At 44.0% G+C, this 10,534-nt stretch overlaps 1 protein-coding gene across 1 annotated transcript in view; it reads right to left on the bottom strand.

The window, feature by feature from the left end:
- ATP5O (ATP synthase, H+ transporting, mitochondrial F1 complex, O subunit) overlaps positions 1-4,575 on the bottom strand; it is an 8,252-nt gene extending 3,677 nt beyond the window's left edge. The window contains exon 1 of the mRNA XM_010580415.1: positions 4,559-4,575. Within this exon, the coding sequence (XP_010578717.1) occupies positions 4,559-4,575 (17 nt within the window). The remainder of the gene's footprint in view (positions 1-4,558) is intronic.
- Between the last annotated feature and the right edge of the window lie 5,959 nt (positions 4,576-10,534).

The following is a 10,534-nucleotide window of genomic DNA, read 5'->3' as shown; positions in this document are numbered from 1 at the left end:
CACTGCCCGGCGTCCCCCTCCCCGGCGCCCTCCGAGCAGCCTCGCCAGGCCCCGCTGGCCAGTCGGGGCGAAAGCCGAGCGCTAAGGCCCCCCACCCGCCCGGCAAGCCCGAGGGGCGAGGCCGGGCCCCGCCGGCGGGCCGCTCCGCACCGGTGCTCCCCGCGTTGGGAACGGCTGCTTGGCGCGGGCGGGGGGCCTGCGCTCGGCCCGCGGGGGAAGGAGGCGGGAGTGGGGCCCCTGTGGCATCCCTGCCCCGCGGGGGCTGGAGCCCCAGTTGCAGCGTCCCCCTCGTTGCCCCTTCTCGCACCCTGGTGCCGAAGGCGGCGAGAGTCTGGCGGTGCGGGGCTCTGGAGGGGACCAGGGTGACCAGGCAATGGCTCCCCGTGGGTGCCTCACCCCGGCATCTGGCTGTCCTGCACATGCAGGGTAACACCCAGCCCCTCAGCTGGCCGTGCATGCGTTTGTGGCTTCGCAGGTGGAGGTGCCACGGGATGGGAAGAGCGGTCTGGGTGACAGGGGCTGCCTGGGGGCCCTGCGATTGCTGTAACAGGGTGCAGTGACCCACCGCCCCTTCTCACGCTCCCGTAAGGGTTCTGTAACTCACGCACCCACGCACATCCATCTGTTCAGATGCACCAGGAGAGTAAGCGTCGCGTGAGTTCTTCAACAGAGAAAATGTCAGCTGTGCTTTCCTCACAGACAGTTCTGCTGCCCTCTAACACAGTGAAACTACCTCTGAAACGCAATGAGCCATTTCCTCCCCTCGGATAAACTAGATCCAAATGTCTCCTGGGGCAAGGACACAGTCTTCCAGGTAAAGCCTAGGGTACGCAGCTCTGACTTTGTCAGTCTCTCTGCATGACCTTGAGCAACTCGCTCAGGTGCTGCCTACTACTGAACTACCTCGAATGGTTACACTCTTTCTCTCCCTAATTCTTCCATCTTTTCCGTAAGAGAAGGTAAACCGCCTGCCCGCTTCGCAGAGCTGTTACCAAGTTTGAGTAATTATTTTCTGTGGTGTGAATAGCTCAGATGGGCGGTGCTATTGAAATACAAAGTATGGCGTTAATGAAAGGCATGCTGCATGCAAACACTAGATGTTGCTGTTGCTACAAATTGAATGCGAAGTGATCGCTTCAGCAACGTCAAAACCAGAGAATAACGAACGCTCTTTAGGAAATAACAGTTTACCGTCCCACCAGAAATACGACAGTATCACCAACAGGCTTTATCCTGGATGTCGGAGTATAGTTCCCTTTTCTATCCCTGCCTGTATTTGCTGTGATGGCACTCAGAGGCACAAGTATAGCCCATGACAGGTTAAGCCTGACATAACACCATGCTTCTCAATAATTTTACTAACTACAGTCCTAAGAAAACCATATCTAAAATGTAGAAAAATTTTTGCTTTTCTTTAGCAAAAATAAAATTTATCTTTTTTTTTTTTTTTTTCCCCCAATAATGTGCATGAACTGAAGTTTTGGAATGGTGCAGAGAATGCATTTATTTGAAGTGGGGTTCCATATCCCAAATTTTGTTAGTGTAATTCTGAAACACTCTATGATCTTGTAGCATTTTAATACACAGAAAATCTGGATTATTGAGGCCAGTCAAATCACTGTGAGCTGAGGATACTTCAATGAACTAGGGATTGGGTCAAATCCTGATAGTGCTTTCAAGAATTAAAATGAGAGCACCTCTCACAGGTTAATTATAGACAAGTAAAATCCCACAGGTGATAAACAGTTTGTACCTTTATGCCTTATACTGGAAGGAAAATTTAAATCCTGGTTTTGTATTTGGATATCTCTTATAACAATGGATTCCTCCATCATCATTACATGGGTGTTTTTAGGAGGTTTTTTTTCTCCTACAAAGCAATTAAACTCCCCATACTGCCAGTCACTCTTCATTTGACATGTACCTCTGTCCCTGGTTTCAGTGTGGTCACTTAGTGAGCACTTGAACATTTACAAGCTCTTCCATGAGAAACATCTGGAAGACCATTCACTTGTGGGTCTGCCACTTTAGTGCTTGTAGGATTGTAACCTTAAAGTATTCATTCTTAGTAAATGAGGTGGTATTATAAACATCACATTTTTCTCCCATTGAGACAGACTAGAACTGAAATCATGCAAAATATATTTTATTTTCCTTTTATTGAGAAATTTGAGTTTAGATACATTTAGACACACCCTTGTGCTTATATTGAAGACACAGAGTTCACTGTAATCAGCACTTTTATGTCTCTAGAAAGAACATGATGATTCTTCAACCGTGGTAGTGGTGGGGATGTGTTTTGATCAGGGCCCAGCTGCATGAGGTGTCATAAAACTTGCAGCAAGACTTAGACCATTCCACAAAGAACTTGCAGCATGTAGAGGTAAAAAAGGAGATGAGGTTTGTAACAAGGCATCTGGGGTCATCACAGTGATGGTAGCATATCACGTCAGTGCCACAAAACGTGCCAAACTTACCCTCTACCAGACTATGGCCAGCTCCTTTAAAAAAACCAAGACTTACCACTCATAAAAAACTCTAGTAATTATACTAGTTACCCATAATTTTTAAGCAATGCTGAAAGCACTGAATACTTTTCTCCCTCACCTTGCAACTCGCCTGAAACATGAGCTTTTGGCCTGTTTTGAATGCTGTTCTGCACCTGCTAGTCAGTAATTGCACCCGTCTGTTTCCCTTTGGCTGAGCCTGGGATTCCCAGACTCGCATGGGATAGTCCCAGAGGAGCCAGGGTGTAGCTGCAAACAAGTTCCTGACCTCTGTAAAAAGTTTATGTTATTTACAAGAAGTGGAGGAGTTTTCCTCTCGTGGTGCTCAAGTTAATGTCAGAGAACGTGGCACAAAAAAGCTACGATCCAACTCACCTCCCCGTTGCTACTGTGTTTTTGTTCCTGCAGCTGCTGAAGGAAGGGTTTTGTTTGTTTTCTCTCTCCCAGGGGCTGCCCTTTATCTTCCATGGGAACAGTTGGTACTCTTGCTGAATGTAATTCACCTGGTTGTTTTCCATACCTCTGCTCCATAAGCAGTTCTGCTTGGGCAGGTAAGTTCAAGTGCTCTGTCACACTGACTCCCTGGAGACTAAGCCTTTACAGGCAGAGTGACCCACCCACTAAAGTCTTGCTGCCTAGGGAAGACCTGAGTCATTTTCCCATTAAGAAAAGGGTTTTTCACTCAGTGGCAAGGGGACAGAAAACATTTCTTTTTTTTCTCCAAACTGGAAAGAATGATTGTAAAACCACAAAAATGGTTAGGGGAATTCAGAATAGGAACAGGAGCAATATTAATCGAGTTAGGCGACTGAACTCACTCACCTTAGCATCAGGACACTCTGTTGAAAGCTCTTCATAGGGACATTTGCAAAACCAAGCACCTATGCCTACGTCTTCCTGCCCTGCAAGGGAGGTTTCAATCTAGCATTGTTATATGATAAAATGATTAATCTTTATGATTTTATTGTGCATGTGATAATTCTGGGGTGCTCATGTTGTTCTAGTTTATTTTCCATGCTACCATGGTAATTTTTTGCAACAAGGGAACAAAACCACAACTAGGTGCTTGTAGCTTCCTTGGCAAAATATCTACACTTTTTAAGTGCAGATTTAAAAAAATCTACACTCTTTTAAGATACCCTAGAAAGCCTGAAAAATTAATTTAAAGGTGAGCTATGATATGATTTTTATAAGTTGGTGAAATAAGCACTAATCTGTGAGGCTTTATATTAGAAAAGGTGATGTGGACTCACCTGGACATTTGACTGTTTTAGAGGTTGTCCATGAAATGTCAATGGTTAAAAGAACTGGTTTGGGAAAATACGTGAATAATAGACATGCTTTGGTGTAGGTAGTACTAACAGATGAGCTTTACCATTTCACACATTGGCAGAGGAGCAGTTAGAATGTTGCACTGAGACTCGGGAGATTTGGGATCTATTTTCAGCTCTGCGTTGGGCCTGCTGATTGGCTTCTAATTATTCTGCGCCTCAGTTCCCCCATCTGTAAAAAAGCAAGAATGAGACCAACATCCTTTATAAACAGCTTTAAATTCTGTTGATGAAACACACTTTATTAATAGCAATGATACCTTCTCACACAAGCTGGCATTAAAAAAAAAATGGTAAATTCACAAATGTCAGTCAAATCATGTTAATGTGCAAGTGGCTATGGAGAAAATAAAGAAGAGGAGGACCATCATGCCTGCTCCATCACTGCCGTGGAAAATGAGATGTTAACTTAGACTCACCTCTGGAGTCAGAATGGCAACATACACACAGTGAATGAGGTGTTGGTCCATATTCTTGAGGTCTGTCAGAGAAATGCCCAATAAAATGGCATAATCAGCAGAGATCATTGACTGAACAGATCAAGAACATGAACCACCCTCTCAGCCAGGACTGAAAGTGCACCTTCAAGTGAAAGACCTCTTTTCCTTCAGTTTAAACTTGGGCTAGATATTGGCCTGAGTCATAGCGGAGCAGATCTCCAAAATACTCAAGTCAGAGGTATTTCTGCATAGCTGAGACCCCAACCTGCCATGCACTCACCACATGTAGATCTTCATATCCGCCTTGAACTGAAATTAGCTGTCTTGTGCATGGATCCAAGGATCTTGCCCCATAAGCATATTGCAGCATTCTGTGTTAGACAGATGCCTCAGCAGATTCTGGAGGGCCACAGTTTACTCATTACCACAAGAGGGAAGCCAATACCAATAATATAACTTTATTCATGTATTAACTATGGTTATTATGGCAAGGTTTTTATCCATTTCAAGGCTGTTGCATGTCTCCTTCTCTTTTCTTGTAGCAAACTTGCATTTGATCGTATGTCAGAAACTAAAGAACATTATTCTACATTCCATTTGCTCAATGTCCTGTGAAATGAATTTCATGGATTTGCCTGTCTCGTTTGAATGGCAAATACATAAACCTGACAGAGAAAGTTGGGATGAAACTAAGCTGGTTGCTTTCTTAGCAAATTTAAACAGTCCACATGCAAATAAGGGGAAGTTCGGTGGGCATGGCACTTGAAAAAATAAAGATGGTGTTTTCCCTCATTTGGGTGAGCATGAGAAATTAAAGACTATTTTATGAGTCATAGACATAACTATTTCTAGTAGTTCTTACCCCATAGTAAGGATAAATTAATTCAGCAGGTCTTCTGACTCTTGTTAGCCTGTTTTGCAGTGTATGTGAGCACCTTCTTTATGGATTCATTTATTATGGCAAACCTGATCTTACTTACTCTGCTGCAAATCAGAGTAACTCTGCTGATTTCAGGAACTTCATTGAATCACTTATCTGGTGGTATGGTATCTGTGAAAGTCACCCTTGTTCAGATCACATGCTGAAGGCTTAAACTTGATAGGTCAAGATTTGTTGTTACATTTCATTTTGCAGCCAGACATTATAATATGCATGCAGCCTTTTGAAAAATGTCTTTGTGAAGTGGTGAAAGCAGTGCTTTTGCGAACAGGGATTTTTAAAATAGTCTGGGTGTAGCGCAGAAACTGAATGGGGATTCATCAACCAAATTTCTTTGGTTGATGTTTTCCTTGTCTGTCTTCTAGATTGCTGCAAGATATAAATATTTGAGAGTCACTGTTCAGAAGATTTCTGTAGAGCATTGCTGACATATGACACTGGATAGAGATCATAATTCTTGGTGTTTGGAAGTCACAATTTTTGAGGAACAGCAGAAATGTGAAGCCAGCAGAAATGCAGAAAAATACATATGTTGAGGCTTCCTGTGAAGACCCCTAGGGTGTTCCCTGCAAGTGCAGGAGAGGGAATCAGGGCAAGGTTGTGAAAGTCACAGACATAGACAGCAGTCCCCAAAGGACATTTGCATAACTAGCTTCTTTGTTAATTTAAAAAAAAAAAAAAAACTTTAGGAGTATTTTGGGTATTTTGTTCTCCACACCACCACACTCCCTGTACAGCAGTCATACCTTAAAATGCTTTCCTAGAGGTGCTGCTGGTCCCAGAGAAATTGTCAATTGTTTCCTTAAAAGGGGAAACATAGCCGGAAATATTACTGTCGCCCAAGTGGGCAGACACCTTTCACAGACCCTCACAGTACATTGCTGTTCAGGTATTCCCACACTACTTTTCTTTCTTCTTTCCCTCCAATGCTGTTTTAGGCCCTGGTCCTGCATGTAAATATGCATGCATTTAACTCTAAGTACATGAGCAGTCACACTACCTCCAGTGAGACTATTCACATGACTAAAATCATGCACTTGCATAGAGATTTCCTGAATGAAGGGCATAAAAGGAAATGGCCAGGTTAAAAATAATGGGTTGGTTTTGTCCCTGATGTAATGCCTTTGACACTAGTGGAATTATACAGGGCTGAAATGGATCCAATATGTCCAAACAAAGAACTATCTCCAGCTCTCTCACCTGCCAGTTTCCGTATCTATGTTTATGGCGTAATCAAAGTCAATCCTCCTTTCCCTGTGCTTGGGTGGCTGAAGCTGGGGGGGAATTCAGATTGCTTTGCACCGGTGGGAGCTGCTCTCCTTCAGGACAGCATCTCCCCAGGTCCCAGGTGTGTTTGCCCTGCAGAGCTGTTATGCCCATGGAGCTTCACCAGCGCCTGTATTCCCTGTGTCCCTGTTGCATGGTCACTGCCACAGGGTGTAGCTGGGGTGGCTAACAACAGAGCAGGTCTTGCCTGTCCTGCTACTTACCTGCCTCTGTCCAACACTGAGCCATTCTGTGGCCTTAGCAGGATCTGCTGATCTTGGGGCGACAGCCCCTCTTGTTTCGATTGGTGTCTAGGTTGCTTCTCTTTGCCTCCTGCACCAGTGCTGCTTTGTTCTGTGTGGGTATTAAACACTCCAGATGAATGCTCGCACTTGAAAGCAGCTGGTATGTAAACATTAAAAACAACAACAATAATAATAAAAAAAAGGTTGTTAGGTTTAGAAGAAATCCCTCTTAAAAATGTTTCTCCCTCCTTTCCGTGGCTGTCCTGCCCCGTGCCCATGTGGTATTTGGGATTCCCCAGCCCGTGCCGTTGTGAAACTCTGACCTGGGACCTGTGTGAGGCTGAACTCACACCTGCAGCTAGACTTCTGTGCAGCCCGTCTATGGTTTCCTCCAGATCACCAAAAGTGTGTGCCATACCTGCGTGCTCACCTAAATACTCACTAACACGGGATAGACCTCTGAACGTCAAAAGTTAGAGAGTCAGGAGAGAAAGGGAAAAGAACCCACCCCAAAACGCAACGCTGAATAAACAACCTCTAGCATCTAGGGCTCATGACTGCTTTTGACAAGATCTATCTTTAGTTATAATAGTGAGTCACATCATTGTGATCTGACTTTACGGTTAGTTTGAGGTATGAGCCAGGCCATGGGACTGAGAGTGAGAGCGAGAGCATCATGGGATGTAGCTGTAAAATTCCACTACTCGCTACTCTCTAAATCAGGTTTGAAGAGCATTAAGAAACAGGAAGCGTGGGGGGCGGGGCGGGGGAAGGCATTTTTTTAGTGGAAAATTATTGCAGCGCACGGTGCATCGTGATGTAGTTCATCAGTGCAGGGAGAATAATAGGGGAGGCGTATTAGCAATCGGAGACGGCCATAATAGTCTTGAGCAAAGCACACCTCTCTCCGCATAGCTCTGTGTGCAAAGTGTCACGTCTAACCCACCCCACCAGCCACCACAAGCTAATGCAGGATTTTCTTGGATGGTGCTGTGTTGCTTAGCAACATTGCTAGGCAGCATGCTATACATCATGCACAGCGCTGGCTACTATGGTGTAGCAGGGCTGCTTCCAGTTATTTTTCTCTGCTATAAAATATTAATTTTCTGCTCGCCAGCAGATGCGGCACCAGGAGGTTGAGGGACGCTGCCTCCCGGGTGGACATGTGCAGCTCCTGTTGACTGTAATGGGAATCACAAGCAGCCTCAGGCTGAGCTGAGCTCCCGGTGTGTAAAATGTGGGCACAATTCCTGAGATACAAACACTTGCCATACCTGAGATGGCACAGAGGTTGGCTTTAACATAAATAAATAAATAACAAGGCAGTGAAGGCGGTGTGACAGACAGAACAATACATGTAACATGTACTGCCCTACACCTTTTTTCCTCTGACTGGCATAAGCAAATCCTATTGTGAGGACTGTGTGTTTGTGTACACAAAGAGAGGGACATTTACTCCACATTCTGGGATATTTTTGAGGGCCCTCCATGCCTCATCCATTGTTGGATGCGAGCTCATATCACAAACACCAGTGGTGGTTTTTTAGACTGATGAGTGTGATTTCAGTGGAGTCTGCCTGCCAAGCCCCCTCCCCAAAATGATTGCATAACCAGCTGTTGCACGCACACACACACACAAAAAAAGAGAAAACCAGTTCTATTCTATAAGAAGCTGAGATGTTATTACAGAAGGCAAACAACAGAGAGACTGGTCCCCAGAGCTACAGAGAAGATGGCATCTGCAGCTCACTTCAGGTGTGCAGACCCAGAACCAGGAGCTGTCTTGTCTGAGCGCAAAAGAGGCCTCTGCAAAGGGTCTGCACAGGACAGGGTTTGAATAGTTCTGAAATCTCTGCACCTACAATGTTCATTTTTTGGACATATCATTACTGATACTGTTAGCAGCAGGTGGCAAGAAGGGGGGAATGCAAAAGAGCTGGTAAAAGGCAGCAGATAGTTTCTGGCATCTGAACACGGTGCTTTTCTTCTGCACATCAGTGGACAGACTCATTGTTTGAGCCAAGCAAAGAGGGAAGCAAGAGAGGAAAACCACACTGTCAAAATACACAACGGTTTGTGAGATGAACAGCTGCATTACCCTCCATTTACACTGGCAGATATGGCAGCACTGATGGAGTCAGCAAAACTGTGTTTTGTCCAACAATTATTTTTGAAGAGAGCAGGAATTTAGTTTTAGCTTAACCCACTCTATTGTGGGCACACCTTACTGCATCTTGGGGTGTATGGTGGAACCAGATAAATCAGACTTTTCTACAATAGAGTGGTATGTCTTTGCACTACAGATCCTGGAGGAGTACAGCAACTGCAGTTTGATAGAGAAACTGTTCTCGTGGCGTTCAATGGCATTTGTCCAACAGCAGAACAAAGACAGCGACAGAACTTCCATTTCACGTTTTTTTACCAAATCGCGGCAGACTGAAGCAAATTCAGTGCCCAAGGCTCAGCTCCTCTGTCAGGCTCCTCAATCTTTGTTTGTACATAAAGCCAATTTAATCCTAGGAGATGTTCAGAATTTGCGCTGAAAGCAGTACATGTAACTAACACTTTGGATTGAAAACTACTGCTACAGACAAGTAAAATATCATCCCTCTTATACATGTGCTTCAGGCACAAGTGTCATCCACAAGCCTGTCCTGGTTTTGCAGCCTTTTTTGTCAGGTGAGATAAAAAAGAATATTTATAATCTGTCTTTTTTTAACCTGAAGGACTTGAATTGGAATGATTGCCCAGTTTTATTGCTAGATTTTTAGCAAGATATTTCTTCCATAAAATGCTTCAACAAATATTGACAGCAGTCACAGTAAAATTTAAGGTGTACAAAATATTTGCAGAATTTCACCATACGTTTGCAAATCTTTCTGTCACTTTCACAAAGTCTCTCAGCACTGATCACTTGACAATGGATGGAGCTGCTGTACTTTTGGTGAACGAAGACCAAGCAAAAAAATACAAGGCTCATAACTGTGCACATTCACTGATGTGTCAAGGAATGGCTTCCCCTTGTTATTCAAGCAGAGGCATGAATTTCTCCAGAAGGACACCTGTGAGTGGTAGAGGAATGCCAGACCCAGTGCACGTCTAGGACAGCCAGGCGCCATGCCTGGTTCCTGCCAACACGAGGACTTCTTCGGCAGAAAGGTACTTTGCTATGAGCGTAAAGGTCATTTATACCTGCTGCAAGACCTCTGTGGAGTCTTAATACAAATGGCAATCTCAGCCCTTCTTGAGGGCTGAGAGTCATCACAGTAAAATTTAAAAGATAAATTACACCTTACCACAAAATGGTGCCAAATACAGCACATGCAAGCATCTAAGTCTGTGCAGAAAGTAGAACAGTGTTATGTTGGGCAGGAATGAAAAAAAGAAACAAGCTAATCTCTAATGAAATTGGAAAAGAAAATAGCTGAAGGACTTTTTCTCTCTGAGTTTCATGGTAAATACCACTCAGTTTTTGGTATCATTAATATCTTATTATTATGACTACTATTAAGCAGTAGCCCCACTTACTTTTGTCTGTGTTTTGTGGGCACGCCTCGGCATTTTACAAGTTGGAGGTTGTGCTAAGAGCTGGAAATATTGTATCATCATTTCATTACCACCTGGCTTGAAGAGAGGATCCATTAATCTGGTTTTGTAGGCATCTGCTGTGAGAAAGTAAGGGAGGAGGCCGGTACAAAATCTACTATAGTTACTGGGAAACTGCAATTATTTTTTTAAAGAAGAGGCAACATTTTTCTTCTACTTCCTTAAATTAATCATCACAACTTCATTTTTCCCCTTTCTT

Source organism: Haliaeetus leucocephalus, unplaced genomic scaffold (genome assembly GCF_000737465.1).
Source record: "Haliaeetus leucocephalus isolate CR32 unplaced genomic scaffold, Haliaeetus_leucocephalus-4.0 Scaffold702, whole genome shotgun sequence".
NCBI lineage: Eukaryota > Metazoa > Chordata > Aves > Accipitriformes > Accipitridae > Haliaeetus > Haliaeetus leucocephalus.
This window is presented reverse-complemented; position numbering and strand designations above follow the sequence as displayed.